This window comes from Schistosoma haematobium, chromosome 1, assembly GCF_000699445.3.
Source record: "Schistosoma haematobium chromosome 1, whole genome shotgun sequence".
Classification (NCBI taxonomy): Eukaryota; Metazoa; Platyhelminthes; class Trematoda; order Strigeidida; family Schistosomatidae; genus Schistosoma; species Schistosoma haematobium.
The window spans coordinates 61,127,352-61,144,557 of NC_067196.1; the positions used below are offsets into that span (position 1 = coordinate 61,127,352).

Consider the following 17,206-nt stretch of genomic DNA (forward strand, 5'->3'; position numbering starts at 1 on the left):
TGGTTACGAAAGTCACGCGGACCCCAACCAAGTAGTCTGCATCTACCAACATGGCTCAGACTAGAAGTTGGTGACTTCAGGCACTGATGCCACGTTTTGGTTTGGCCGCCCCTAATTCTCTTCCAACCATCCCCTACACCGGTTAGCATTGCACGTCGCGGTAATCGGTGTTCAGGCATACGTAATACGTGGCCCAACCATCTCAGTCGATGAAGATTCACAACCTCATCAACTGATTTACCATCATTCCCTAATACCCTGCGTCTAACCTCACTATTACTTACCCGGTGATCCCAGCAGATGCCAGCAATATTTCTGAGGCATCTGTGGTCAAATACTAGTAGCTTACGGGTGTCTTCTACTCTTAAGGGACATGTTTCGCTGCCGTAAATTAAAACAGAACGAACAGCCGCGCAGTATACTCGTCCTTTTATTGATAGACGGATATCTCGCCTCCGCCAAAGGTGACGTAAGTTGGCAAAAGCCAAACGAGCTATACGAATCCGTGCTGAGATTTCGTCAGACACCAACCCATTAGGGCTGATCAGACTTCCAAGATAAGTGAAGTTGTCAACGCGTTCGACTACTTCACTCCCTATCCTTAGTTCAGGTGTTGACGCAGACCAGTCCTGAAGCAACAACTTGCATTTAGAGGGAGAGAAGCGCATTCCAAACATTCTGGCATTGTTGCTTAGTGCTACCAGAAGACTGCATTTTGTCAACGAGATTATCAATCAGAAACTTTATATATATATAATGAGATGGTGAAGATTTGTAGATCAGGTGGATGATTTTGGTGGAGTTTTGTTCTTTGAGCTGGATATATATATATATATATATATATATATATATATATATATATATATATATATATATATGTATATATATAATGCGACCACTGGTTAAAGTCACTGGTCATCACGTGCATTATATTTTGACATTAAGTTGCTGGGCTATTAATTAATTATGGGAGAAAATTACGAGCCAATGGAACTAATGGCAAGATAATATATGATCCTGTTACCGATGTGTAATGGGGTTTAAATTATACTAAAAATAAGTAAAAATGTTGATAGCAATAATAGTAAAGGGCTAGAAGAAATAATTGGAAACTAGAAATAAACAGTAATATATAAAGAACCAGAAAAAAATTCAAAGATTTATTAGTAGGTGCGTATAGAGCAAATGACAATTAGCAAGTATGTGTATTTTATTTTACAACTACTAAAATCAGTGACGATTTATGACCTCATCAGTTGATTTACAAACTTTACAGTGTTCTAAGCCTAAAATTGACTATGCTTATTAAATAATTGAACTATACTCAATGATTCTAAGACATCGAAATAAACTAAAGCCACCAAGAAAATAAATGAACAAAAATCTCTCAGCGATGATGTGCTAAAATGCGCTTTAAGTGAGAAGGCGAACTGAAGCTAAAGAAAAATGATAATAATAATCTGTGAGTTAGCACAACTTACGTGTAAGTATACAGACGTCTACAGATGTATGTACACATGTAATATATGATTTATTATCGTTCAAAGAAATCCGTTTATTAAAATACAGAACAGTTATAATTTTAAAATTAATCAAACTTACAACAATTTTTGTAGGTGGACGTCGACGAGCTAAACCACCTGAACTGACAATTCGAGTTCGATCTTCCATTTGTCTAACAAATAATGGTACTTCTACGGTAGTTGAATAACCATCATGTACAACATTCACAGGGTTATCAGTAGAACCGTTCACTTCAGCTTTATCTTGATCATCAGAAGAGTAAGGTCCATACACTGACACCTTGGGACTTACATGATTTGGAATTGAAACTATAGATTCATCAGTATCTGTTAAACCAAAACATTTCTTCAATACAACATCTATGAATTCAATTAGAAAAATCAAAGTAGAAATAGTCTATTTGAATACTTTTACTTAAAATAATACATAACTCATTCAGTTAAAACATTCTTTTTTTTTGAAAAACATTAAAGCAAGCAAGACATTTCAACATATCATCATAATCATAACAATATTTGTAATAGAAAGCCATTTCTTATGCATTAAAAACAAAGAAAACTAAAATTTCTATCATGCAACACAATGCAAAATGGTAATATCAATTGAATATTAAGGAATCTGTTCTACATTACATATGGTGAATTGATTTTCTCTTTCTTAATATTGATAAGATACCAGTATAATTCATAACCAACGGTTAATGTTCAACAATCAATGTGCAATAATCATACATATATCTATAGAAATTTCAACTTATATTAAAATGAATATTATATTGAACGAAAAATTGCATAAATAGAAACACAAATGGTTTAGGAATCCTGGTATGAAAAAAATCTCATAAGGCGGTAAAAATAAATTAGCAAGGCGAAAGAAACAAACTAAAAAAAGAAGGAACAATTATAGAATTGTTTCGAAGTAGTAGTAATACCGTAGCATGATTGATTGGTTAAAGTAAATGAAATATTCTAGAGATGAGGAATATGATGTGAACAATAAGTAGAATAGCATTTGAAACACTGCTACTATATCCTAAAGTCAAATTCTTTTTTGAATTAAATGTCTATATAGATTTTCGAATGGAGAAATTCTATTAAGTTATGGGGAAACACATCATTGAACTCATCAGTTATTTAACAAGAGACATAAATTAGCATTATATTACTCTTTACATATTTAAACTAAGTTTAGACGTAATTCTGCCTTTAACAAGATTTTGCTAAAATGTATTATGTAGAGTTATTATCCTAGATCATACAAAATTCATCATCGATCTCTATTCTAAATAAATAAGTTGGTTTTATAATATAAACATTGCGAATATATCAATTTCACAGCTAGAAGTACCCATTATCCAAGGATAATTTGATGGTGAGATATAAATATTGTGGAAATGCTACTTAGGTTATTCGTATTCATGAAAATAGTCTGAATAGGAATATTCCTCAGTTACGTTTAATGGTTAAAATCACGTACTGAGTACAGTTCGCTTGCGTGAAAGTGATTTTTTTCACACCATAGAATTCGAGCATTATTCTTAGCTATTCTAACACTTGGTGTACAACTAAAATGTAACTCGGTTGATCGAATTTGTTAACGCTGACATGACAACATAAGTCTGAAAATTGTGAATTCTGAATAATAATATTAGTGAAATTCAGTAACCAACGTATAAATTTGTGTGGTCGTTTATAATAAATACTGATACTACCCACCAGCCAAACCCATTATTGATGTGATAAAGTTGTGACCCAAAAGTTGAACGGATTACCAAGAAAATCCCTGTTTCATCTGAGATCGCTTACACATGAATTCAAATAACTAATCAAATAATTGTCCAAAGTATTGATAATCAGTCCCATAAAATGTCAATACTTAATATTTACCGAACTAAATGATTTAAGTTAGTTCATATAATTATACGGAGATAAATTAGCAGTAAATTCACCGCTCTGTAACCTCATGTGAGATAAATATTCGGAAGTTATCTAATAGATGTGATCAGATCAACCCGAAAAAAACGTGTTTCGATGTGTGAACCGATTGCAGTTCAGCACTAAACATAAAAACGACAAGTAAAATCGAAGATTATCTGAGAGACTCTTAACTTGAATTAACATTTATTATTGGTATAATTCACAGTGCGTTAACAATCAAATTTATGATATAATGAATTGGTAAATAACAACAAATCGTGACCATATTGTCAATTAATTGTATCGGCTATTTCAAATAAGATGTTATGGTTATCTAAAACTATGAAGTATTTGTACTTGAAGAATAAAGAACAAAAAACAACAACGCATATTTTGTGCACATTCAACTGTAGAGCTATACAGTAATCATGAACTGAAATAATCTAAATTAGAACAGAATTTGACTTATTCAGAATGACTGATTTATGCAGGTACTATTAACAATTTAAGCAACATTGGGATGTGTTCGACACAGTAAACAGCTCGATACAAGCCAATTTAGTGGAACTTAGTGATAATGTCAACACAAACCAATCGCTTTAAATAACTGGTCAGCTTAGTAATTTCCTGCCAAAGTTGATAATATTTAAAGTTCAACAACCGGCAAATTCAATAGCCCTTTTTGATTAATTTATTTCACTTATTAGACAGGTACAGATACTCTAGATGACGGCTAATGATAAACTACCCGGTTATCTAAGCCAAAGTAAGAGGAGCGAGGTTCAAACCTGCGATTTAATGGTTGAAAGTCAAATCCCTTAACTACTAATTCACCGTTTTACGAGCAGAAATTGATACACAGCTGGATATTCAAATTAATTTAGAAAAAACGAATTCGTATCTCTGTAACAAGCTAATGAACTGAATTGTTGTTTTGTAAAATATTAAAAAGCGATCGGGATTTTATTGTCTTCTTATTTATCGAACTAATTATTCATCCAGTTTATATTTGAAAAAAACCCAGTGAAACTAACAATTGGAACAAGTATTTATTTATATAATTGTTTACAGGTTACAAGGCACATTGATGACTAACAATGCTACTAATAGTAATAATACTAATATTCATAACAATAAATGTAGTAATAATAATTGTAATGATAACTATAATGATTGGAATTAACAAGGCGGAGAACAAAAACATAGAGTGAATTTAAAAATGGACAGTCATACATCACATACTTGACAAAACAAAAATTGGGAAAAAAAGAATTTTTTTTTTAGAGAAAAATAAACATAATTGGGTATGAATTATAAATTAGTCACTAAATCTAGATGTAATTGTCTACAGTAAAATCAGAAAGTAGACAAGTTAAATAGAACAGTAATCAAAACAATTAATGTTAATTAATGAACTCTACCTACGAATGTATATGAACTGTATTTTTCAGGTATTTGAGTAAGGGGAATACAGATTGAGAGACCTGTTGATCGTACTAAATTTATTTCAAGGTAAACAATAGCCTTATTCTAAGTATCAATATTCACATGGCTAAAGAAGCATTGATAAATCATTCTTTGATTTTCTTACAAGAAAAAAGAGTTGTGGGCATGCAGTATTTATATATGTTTAAGAAAGAAGATGCTTTATGTACAGTAAAATCAATTAAATGTTAATCAGCGTTAAGCATAACAACGATGGATAGTCAGTCATCCACATTTCATCAACACTATAAATCTATATATAGTGAACTTGGTGGGATTAAACTGAATAAAGAAAATTACGCACAATTCATAGACAAAAACTAGGATAAACAAAGAGTGGGAGTAAAGAAACATCGAAAAATTGATGGGTCTTTTTTTAGCAGTAAAAAATAATTTGACAGTCTTTTAGTCAACAATGCATTTTGTGTATTCCCTCTTTTTTGATTTGTTTGTTCGCAGTTAAAGACATGTGTTTGTATTTCGCAGTGAAAACATTATCAATGTCGAAAGGACAAATAAACAATAATTGATAATTAACGAATGAACAAAACAAAACGAAACTCAAGCGAACAAACATAAAATCACATGCAATTTGTTTTTTTTTTTCTTTTTTTTTTTTTGAAGTTAGCTAAATTCAACTGTTGTACAAAGAAGAGAAAAAGGGGAAAAAAAAGCGATAAACAGTTAACATTAGTCAGTACTTAAAAATGAATATCATATTACTATTAAGCAATAATAATATTAATGGTGTTAACAAATTGTTTATAACGATAAAATGTGAGCAAATTTGTGGTGGAACTGATTATTTGATCTACCGGACGTAGGGCTGAAATCATTTATCCGAGGTATTCAAGGTATCAAATGTACGAAAATTTGATTTGTCAAAAAAAAACTCAAACATATCCTAACAAACAATGACATTCAAGAACAGGATAATGGTCAATCGAACTGACTATTTAGCATACACAGTCTTTATAAAAAGAAAGGTGTAACAACTGCTACATGGGATATAATATTTAGGTTATCTCAATAGTTCAATTACTCTCTTACTTATTCAGAAACACATTTATTTACAAATTTGAATAATCTATAAAGTTGAATAAGAACTAATTTTGTGAAACTGAAATTTTTAATAAAACACAGGAGGGAAAATATGTTGGATACTTAGAGAGTATTGAGAAGTTGATGGAATTAAACATTCTTATGGTGTAAGGGTGACAGAATTTCTAGCAATCCTATTTAATTAACCTTATTTATTCACTAACTGGAAATTCGATTATTCAAATGAAAGTTGCACAATTATAACAAGCTCTAGGCTTTATACGTAGTTCACCATGCACAACAACAGGTTCTTAACCTTTCAGGATGAAAAAGATTCGAGTCAAAAATTTTTTAAATGGTATTAGAGAGTAAATTGAACGGTAATTTATTTTAATGTCAACTTAATACAAGTAGTAATTATTACATCGAAACTGTAATGTTATTTCGGACCAAGATTTATTGGTTTCCACTCGAAATATACGACCCTTTACTTTTACCATCGCTGAGAGGATGTACAACATTCATCTATACTTCTATTAAAATCATTATTATACTGATGTAACCGTAAGTTTTATATTACATAATTATATAGTCTTAAAAATAGGCAGCCAAAGAATAGAGGCGATAAATGATAATTTTTGAATGTGTAAACCAAGAGACAGAAAAAAAGACACTAACAATAAAGATTAATGTCAACAACAAAAAAATTCAGTGTTGATGAAACCGATGAAAAAACGTTATCGATGATTGCAAAAATCTAAATTTGAGTAATTCATGACATCTATGGAACTATACAATATGTGGACAATATAATACACACAACAATAATGTAATATTTACAATACTATTGATGTATATACAATCTAAAAGTAAGCTAATCAGATATGATCAACATATGAATTCAAACAATCACAGTAACTATTTCCAATATATAGTATTTCACTTAATCTATAGTTAAGACAGATTTATGCTTATTATTATTATTCTATTAAAATACCAGCATTATTATGTAAGAGAGACAAATTTAAACAATATCTATTGAAATAGTTCAAATAACTATAGACAGTATTAGAAATAAGAAGAACAGAAAGAAAAGCAAACGTAATTACTTTTAAAGATCAAGAAAGAAAAAAAGAAATTGTCAGTGATTGTAAATGAGAAGATTTAATTGATTTAAAAACTAGAAAATGAACTTTAAAAGAAAAACAAAACAAAATCATATTGTTTTGTAACTAACATAAAAAGTATGGAATAACATATAGATAATGAATGTTATGTAAAAAATACTTATTAATTAAGCTACAATTATTTACATAGTTGGACTTTATATAATTCACTTTATCATTAATTCAATACAGATATAAACAAATACAAAATTAAGCTGTATATTCCACTTAATGATTTTTAAAGAAAAAAAGAAAAAGAAAATTAACCAACTATGTTACACATAGCATGTATCATTACTAAGGTTTGACTTGATAATTTCAAATAAATTCAGCATTAGGTAAATTGTTATAAATAAAAATAATATACTGATTGAAATCATGAGTCAATTGAAGTTAGACATTAACACCGTTGGATGCTGGATCAGTGGCCTAGAGTTCTAGTGAAAAGCCGTTACCAGTGAAGTTCAACCAGGTCTGTTGTGAGATATCTGCTCACTGATGACAATGGTGTACGGTGGCGCAACTTCGTGGATTGGTTGTAGTTAGACATTAACACCGTTGGATGCCGGCTCAGTGGTCTAGTTGGTTAAGCGCCTGGCGCGAGACTGATAGGTCCTGGGTTCGAATCTCGTGGGCTGCGGGATCGTGGATGCGCACTGCTGGAGTCCCATACTAGGACGAAATGGCTGCCCAGTGCTTTCAGGTTTTCCATGGTGGTCTAGCTTCAATTGACTCATGATTTTAATCAGTGAAAATTTCTAAAATCTCCACAAAACAAAAATAATATAGTTGTATTATCCAAACGAGTGGAAAAATTAGATTTTCTAACGTTTAGTGGTTCAGTGTAAACTATTTTTTCAGAGAATAAATGGTCAAATTAACCTAAGTTTTAAAATTGGGTCACGTATTGGCGAGTTTGAAACTTACTTGTTAATATTAGATATGAATGACATTAATATTGTTTATCCAAAATATCCTTACTGCATAATTAATGATATAAAGTATGGGTATTAATAATTAGATGAGTGAAAAATCTATATAGTTACATAAATCGTGTACAGAAAGAAAAATAAGCAGAGTATCTGGAACAATTGTCATTGATGAACACCAAGCAATAGGAGATCACGTCGATTGATCAATAGTACAAATACTTTTATAGAGATAAATAAATTATTACCTGCTGTGATTTATCAATGTCACATTCATCTTTCCTTTAAATATCACTTGTATATAATATATTTGCCAATGTTCAATAAATAATAAGTCAAAGAAATCCATAAACAAATATATATATATATATATATATATATATATATATATATAAGATTAGAAAGTCTTAACTAAAATTTACCAGGATTTTCTCTAGACACCACCACTCCATCATCATCTTTGTACGTTGAGGCATTCAACAGTGACTTGAAATGAATAAGAAAAACAAAGAGATTTGAATTTTAAAATCAGGATATAAACAACTTTAACAAAGGGTAATATATAGTTCACAGATAATTATTCTGCACAATTCATCATAATTAAAATGATATCAGTTAAATATAGGTCAATTTAAAAGTTTAATGATAAAAGACGATATCTAACGCTAATATACGTAATGAAGTTAATATGATAGAGATAAACGGTATAATTTTTTTTCTCTGAATGAGAATATATACAATAAGAAGGAAATAGGTAACGAGAGAAATTGACTGAATGCCAATAATAATGATGATAAATAATATTTGAAAGTGGAGAGGATTACATCCATCACTAAATGTATTCTTAAAAACACAGTGGTGAGTTTCTTACGTAAACAACACTCTTATTTGAAAACATTATAAATACCAAGGCTAATGTGATAGATTATGATTGCTAAATGTAGTTCAAGTAAATAGTGTATAAAAAACCAATTCATCAAGTTCCTTATATATTCAATTTTGGATAACAAAAGTTGTATGTACCTAGACTAGGCTATCTAAACTAGATTAGATGAAGTCAGTTTCGAATAAATGATTTTATAATAGTTGACATTATAGACAGTTCTAGCAATAAGGTCATCAACTACACAGTCACAAAAACAGTACGATAATACCATATTATTTAACACGATCAAGTGATATTAGTGAATATATGACAAAAATGGGAATCACAAAACAGTTCAACTATTTAACTTAGTAGTAACCATGTACAACTTTTGTAGAATTTGAGGTGATAATCATTAATATTTATGCTAAGGACTACCTCATAAGGTCAGCAACTATCACTTAAAGGCAAAAATAAGATTTACGAATATTATTTACTGATATAATAATTACAATAGTCTACAAGATAAAAGTAAAAAATGCCAACATAAAACAAATCATATAAATTATTAATAGAATCAATGGGGAAACAACGATTCACCTTAAAAATGAACATAGTTTTACTCAGTAATTAGTTATGAACAGTAATATATAGGGGGTGGGTGGAAAATAGGGAAGATGATGTGAGTGAGAAATAGATGAAGCACTTACCATATGGTAATAAGAAAGTTATTCGTAAAAAAACCCGGCGAGTTTGAGAATTAGCCCAAGTATGAGAGTGGGATAAAAGAGAAAAATGGTTACAAGAAAACGAAAAACAACACTAGGCTGGAAAACATATAATTAACGGAATTTAATCTGAATTTTACCGATGCTGATATGAAGGGTAAAATACTACATTCCTAGTGCTGTCAAAAGAAGAATAGATCTACTTTCAACCACTTTACTGGAATCCACTGCTCCCATACCCGTTCAATAGTCACGAGTTGCTTTAAACAGACATAATTATAACTTATTTGATTACAGAAAACGTGCCGCTTTCATGAGGTTGGTCAGATCAGTTTTGATATTATTATTTAGTGGTGAGATATCAAATTATGTTATACATTGTTACATAGTGTTTACATGAAACCTAAGAGTCATGTGATCAAAACAAAGTGTCGCTATCCTCAAAATAGATTAGGTAAGAAATAAAAAAGGCTTAAGGAAGCGATATGCAGCAAGGTAAGCAATTCAAAGCAGGTATAGAAAAGGAAATAATTTCAAAATATCAATTATAAACTTATTATCCGACATCTGCAGCAATGAAGTTATGACTCAAAAGAAAATTCACAAAAAAGATGTTATCCTCCCCAAATATAATCTGTTTCGCATCAAATTAATCTTTATACAACTATGATGTAATAAACTCATTGCTAATTAGAAGCCATAGGTACTCAATTTGTTAACAAATATGGAATTATTCAACATTGTTAAACTATAGGGAGTCGGCAGTGTAGAGGGACAGTATAAATTTATAATAAGTAATTTATACATTGTATGTACTTACTGAATGATATATTGGATTACATAAGTTATTAGCTCCAGGAGAGTAGCTGAAATTTAACGAAAAAGATGGAATATCAGATATATATATAACATATGGTACATATGCCCAACCACCGATTACCACAGTGCGCAATGCTGATTAGTGTTGGAGATGGATGGAACAAAGTTGGGGGTGGTCAAACCAAAACGTGGCATCAGTTCATAAAGTCACTAACTTCTGGCCTGAGCTATGTTGGTAGATCTATATTACTTGGTTGGGGGCCGCACAATTATCGTAACCATTGGTTGGAGACTACGGGTGACATGGCTCAGAATCGATCACAATGGCGTAGGTGTATACATTCTTTGTCTCCATTTAAACCGTGAGATTAAAATTACTTTATACCTTTCTTTCTACCGACTAATTATTTCTCGCTGTGTCCTATCTTACAACTGAAATAACTGCTACTATGAATTCGGTATTCATTTTGTTGCGCTAATGAGGTATGGCAACTTGGACCGATGCATATATATGCCTGGTCCTACGTTGCAGATAACCAAATAATTGATATATATATATATATATATATATATATATATATATAAAGCACTAAGGATAGACAATATTTAGGGTAAAAATAATGTAAAACTAAACTAACTTATTAGAGTTTGAGATATTCTGCTGTTTTGGTGACATGGTTAGTTGTGAACATTTTTGTTGTGATTGTTTAAGTTCTAATTCCAAATGACGACAACGTAGACAAAGTCTTTCTATCGCTTCATCCGCTGCAGCTTCTTGAGCAGTCAACTATATGAGATTTGAAAAAGAAACCGAAAATAAGTAATTTGTGGGACAATTATCATTTATATTCGTATTATAGAAATGATAGTTTAAATGTTTACTTAACCAACAACTGAGTTATCAACATACAATTAAAATTAAAGTTAGGAGATTAATTTTTAATGACAATGTGAAGTCGTATCTAAAATGAAACTGAAGATATCAATTTCATTTGTATGGTACAATGTGCTATGGATATCTAATCAATCAGAATGAATATTACACTATATATATATATATATATATATATATATATATATATATATATATTAAATAACTTACACGTTGTTCTAGATTTCGAATACGTGATTGGAATTTTCGTAGCTGAATTCTATGATCATGCAATTCACTGGCTAGTGCCCAAGACACTGTACTAACACAGTCTGTAGCTATATCTGAATTTTGACTTTTATTAGTGTAGTCATCTTTATTAATTAAATCAGTTGGTAAATATACATTATCTTGGATAAGTACAGCTTGGCGAATATACTCCATGATAGCTTCGTTACGTCGACGAGTCGATGCTGCAGTTGCTGTACCTTTTAATGCTGATCGAGGGCTAGATTGTTGATAATTTAAGCCAGTGGAATAACCATTTAATGATTTTACATTATCACTACCATTTGAAGATTTTCTAAACTGTTGAAAAAGACTGTTTACAGGTGATGAATCGTTTGTATCATTATTATTAACACTAAGATATTCCATATCATAATCTACACTACTTTCATCAACAGCTATCACATCCTCGTCCTCCTCCTCCTCCTCCTCCGCATCATCATCCTTGTTCCATTGTTTAGCTTCTTTCAATGATCGTGTAGCTACAGCAATCAAATTATGTAAAGCTTCGGTAGAATCACCGCCTGATAACTGAAAAACCAAACACACAAAAACATGTATACATGTAATATGCTTACCGAAAAAAATGACTAATAAACAAATTATATCATTATTATGGCATTTATTTATTAAGTAGATATTTATGTATACATCGTTGAGCCACAATTCTCATCAATTGGTAAGTGTTAGGGCAATAACATATAAATATTTATGGAGTGTTCTTTTTTCCTAAACCCAAAACTCCGATCATTAAGTATGAGCTAATAAGGTATTCAAAGTGAATAACTTATCCGTATATGTCTATTTCACGCTTTTAATTATTCATTAAATAGTTATTGGTGAAAGAGAAAAACAAATAAAGAATCATGGTAAAACATACAATAAAAATATAACTATTAATATCATTAAACAATGAAATAAGAATTTCTTATTTTCATAAAATTCAAGAATATACATAGGACTGAAAACAACACTTCGGATAAAACGAGTATAATACTATCCAACTCAATCACTACAGATACATATTTTGATGACGTTACGTTCTGTGAGTTAGGAGATTCAATCGTCAAAACTTTATCATCTTTTTGGAAAGACGTGAGCAACTAGAATTTTTCTCCAAGTGACTAATGTGGAATCTCGAAGGGAAAGGAAAAAGAGGAAGACCAAGGAAGCAGACTTCAAAAGAATGAATAGCAACTGGAGACAGCTGGAAAAGACTGCTCAGGACAGATTTCGATGGAGAATCCTAGTGGGCGGCCCATGTTCCTCCACGAGGGGTAACAGGTGTAAGCAAGTAAGTGAACCTTATCTTATTATGAAAACTAGACACATTTAGTTAAGTGTAACGTCACTAATTTCGCTGATTTGTTGCACAGAATATTCATACAGGGCCAATGAACATCAAAACCTTTAAATGATTATTTTGACGTATTTACAGTATTTTTTTCTGGTCTTGGAATTTAACATGATCGCTAATAATATAATTATCATTAGATTGTGACTTGTTGACCGAAAAGTGTAAAAGAAAATATACGATCACCAAAAATTTTTTTTTTTTTTTTTTTTTTTTTTTTTTTTTTTTTTTTTTTTTTTTTTTTTTTTTTTTTTTTTTTTTTTTTTTTTTTTTTTTTTTTTTTTTTTTTTTTTTTTTTTTTTTTTTTTTTTTTTTTTTTTTTATTTTTTTTTTTTTTTTATATATCAATCACACAGACCGCAACGTACCATAAAATAGGAAATAATATTTGTACACAAATAAGCCCAAAAAGTGGCTGTGGATGTGGGAGGCAGTAGTTAATGAGCTGAACATAACTTAAGAACCGTAAATCGTACAATAATAAGTTATAGGTCAAAATAAAGCTTATAATAAGAGGAATATAAATATATGTAATGTAATTGTTGAATAATTATACAATAAGAATATTTATAGAATATTAGTCCATTAATAGTCCTCGGGAGTTACCTGTAATTTAATCTCCACTCGGACATAACAGTTTTAGTGTAAGAACCCCCGCAAAAAAAAAACAGACAAATATTCCAACCGAAATAAGGCAGCGATGGTTCTCTGGATAACCATCAACATCATCCTATATAAATGTTACCTAACCATCTGTTATTGTTAAATTGAATAGATTATTATTATGATCATGCCATCCATCAGGTACAGATTGTCATACTAAACTTCGATCTATAATCTAAGTATGACGGTTAGTGATATACTACTTGGTTGCCTAAAACAAGATATATGAAAAGGGATTCAAATCTGGAATTTAATTGTTGAAAACTGGACATCTTATCCACTGAGCTACTCTATTCTATAAGTGAATAATTATCATTATAAGAATTGAAAACTCAATAGAGTAAAACGGACTAAACATAAAAATAAAATAAGTTATTAAAAAGTTAGTAGGTTAAATAAACATCACAATGATGACACGATATCCGTTGACACATCCATGTTTTGCAATACTTTAAACGATAAGTACATTTAGTTATACTGTTGTTGGCTAATTATAAAAAAATGTTTTATGATATAAATCTAAAGAAAACAATGTACTTGAGAATAATAGTAGTAATAAAGTGAGGAATAATTTTTACTCAGTCTGATGCATCATAAGAGTATGTTGAACAAATCTCAACTGATAAACAACCGTAATATGTACATAAATGAATAAATGACATTACAAAAAAAAATGCTAAAATATGCATTATAAAACGATAATACTACACATGTTAATGTCTATTAATCTCGTGACTTTTTTTAGTTTAGTAATTGGGTGGGTTACCAAAAAAAAGAAGAAAAAAAAACTAACTGTACAAACGTAACCAATTCTAACCCAATCTACATTGTGTTATAAATCTATCTATTTCCCTACACTTCATTTCATTTTAAATAGTAAATATTAGAGTTTTCAAAAGAAGATGAAAAATAAAATCAAATAAATAATTTATGTGATATGAAAGAGTTAGGAGATTAAGCTCATAAATGAGTGAAACAAATAGATGGTAGGGCAAGAATAGAAGAAATAATCAATTATTAAGTGAATTGAAATGTCATATACTGAATAGATTGCAAAGGATAATAATAATAACCACCACCACAACAACAACAAAGGCAAAGACCGAGAACTAATCAACAATGCTGACATAGAAATAGGGTAGACATAATATTATGATCATGAAAATAATTTTTTTTTTTGAAATTTGTTTTAACTATAAAAGAAAAATATCACTGAAACATTCAATTTTCAATAAAAATAGAAATAAACATTATGTCACATGTTATGCATAAAATTAAATAACAATTTCTCTTAGTGAATAATATATATATATCTAAAAGAAATTTTGTAGATCTATGATAATAAGTAGTATTTTATCAGATGAAAATGAGTCATATTTTATGGTAAGATAAATGATATAGAGAAAGATAGACGGAAATATGTAGAATGAAAATTATTGTATGAATAAGCATTGTCTAATTTATATCAGACAAAAATATTTTATTGATTTGTCCAATTATTAGTCAATTTACCCTTAATATAATCGATATAAAACAGAAGTTAACATTTAGAATAAATAATTACAATTACTATAGGTTAAATCAATATAGAAGATAGAATAATTTATCAATACTATATGGACTGGGTTGGTTGAGGTAGGAGGGGGGGGGAATAGTTGACTAATTCACATGTTAAAAACAGATAATCGTCTAACACCTCCAATCCAATAGACTTTTACTCAAAGGTAGAGAATGTTTAAACATGTGTAACACATACCAACCATCGCAATTTGTAATATGTTCACTATTAGAATAGTAGATTTAATGACAGAGTTAAGGGTTCCCAGCCAAATACATATACCATCAATCCTCTTAAACTAATAACCACTGATCTATTATAAAAATATGAAGAATTTCTAGTTGGACAATCATGAGACTTAAAGTGATATTGATTATAAACTATTCCATATAAACTCTAATTTATTTATTACTGGCGTTGTAGCTGACTGACTGATTTATTACTGAGCATTCTGAAAAGAGCAAGAACAAAGACTCTAGCAGAATAGCATGAATTCATTTTATTTCGTAGGTTCTCGTCAGCTGCTTACAACCTGTGATATTTAAAAATCATAATTACATAATGGGTTTAAATTGCTAACTGAATATTGTAAATATATACCTAATGTGAAAGAATATTCTACAACATTAATTGTGACAACAGTTCAAAAGTGGGTTAGAAACAATCGATTACATAATGAATAACATTGAAGGAATGTAGTGAGTAGAGTTCAGTTGAAAGATTATTAATTTGAAAGATAGTTGAAAAAATAAAATAGAGTCAATGATGTAATAAATGCAAAAGAAAAAAGAAAAAAAGAAAATTTTATGGTGCAGTGAAGGAATATTTGTCACCAGGGCAAGGAAAGATTAACCACCGTTCTGTAAGTCAGGAATATCTTATTTTTAATTTAATTTGTTTTCTATGCATTTTTGTTGTAGGTACAGGTGATATCATTATTTTTACACCATTTATCGCTCTGTTGTGCTAATTTGTTGACGTAACGTTGATGAAAAGTATACCGTCTAAAATTATTCCATAGTTATTAAATAATATTGTTATTATACTTATTGTTCTTCTATATTTAATTAAATAAGGTCATAATAATGTATAAACAAACAACTGGATTAAGTCATAATTTACATACATTCTACGTACTTGTGGTGAACGCAAACAAATTAGGAAATTAGTGAAATGCACAAAACATTTTTTAAAGAGACTTACGTTTACAGGATTATCGGTCTGAGTAGACACAACCTCTTGACTGATTAAAAGTAAAATAGAAAAAAGAACCACAAGTTAACAAACAACAGTAGTAGTGAACTGGTAAAAAAAAAACCGAACATAGTCAATCCCATTACATTGATTGATCATTGAACAACGACAAGGGTCATGTTCATCTAGTCAGTTGTATGCAACGTAGAACCCAGGATGTTTTTCGAGTCCCTAGTACTGACTGAATTCTATCAACGAAGAGTTGAAATGTGGCCACTAGTCTTTGTGACTCAATATCGAGTGAATTGTGATTTGATGTTAGGTGATTAAAGAACCCCTCCTTTATGTCTATCATTTTGTAATAGCGCACAACAACAAGGAGTACCTAATGCTTTGCGGAACTGATGCACCACGGTAGATGAAAATCCGGACCACCCAGTTTAACAATTTCAATCCACCAGGTAAAATCAATCCCGACAAGACTACATATACGTCTTACTGATTAGTGCCAACTAGCACAAACCCCTCGGAATAGTAGGGTTTTATCTCGACCATCTCTAACCATCATCTAAATGCGCCTTCCTGTAAAATTCATCAGACAAAATATTGGAAATTTTTCAATTATATATTACTAACGTTTTAAAATGTTAACCGATGACAACCATAACAAGGACAGGTATGAATGCAAAAAAACAATCGAACTAGTTATTCACAAACTAAAAAATGGTTGGTCTGTAAGCTGAATGATGTATGAATCGATGAAAATGAAAATTACCATGTATGATAAGAGTGAATACCATTAGGT

The 17,206-nt window shown here is 30.2% G+C and overlaps 1 protein-coding gene across 2 annotated transcripts in view; it reads right to left on the reverse strand.

Moving 5' to 3' along the window:
• PPP1R9A_1 (Protein phosphatase 1, regulatory subunit) overlaps positions 1-17,206 on the reverse strand; it is a 70,032-nt gene that overhangs the window by 12,316 nt on the left and 40,510 nt on the right. The window contains exons 14-19 of one of the 2 annotated variants that reach the window (XM_051209261.1): positions 16,411-16,450; positions 11,576-12,163; positions 11,112-11,260; positions 10,475-10,520; positions 8,484-8,547; positions 1,603-1,883 (exon numbers count right to left, since the gene is read on the reverse strand). In XM_051209261.1, the coding sequence (XP_051074704.1) occupies positions 1,603-1,883; positions 8,484-8,547; positions 10,475-10,520; positions 11,112-11,260; positions 11,576-12,163; positions 16,411-16,450 (1,168 nt within the window). Of the gene's footprint in view, positions 1-1,602; positions 5,564-8,483; positions 8,548-10,474; positions 10,521-11,111; positions 11,261-11,575; positions 12,164-16,410; positions 16,451-17,206 lie in introns of both variants that reach the window. The other variant, XM_051209260.1, reaches the window with a different exon arrangement.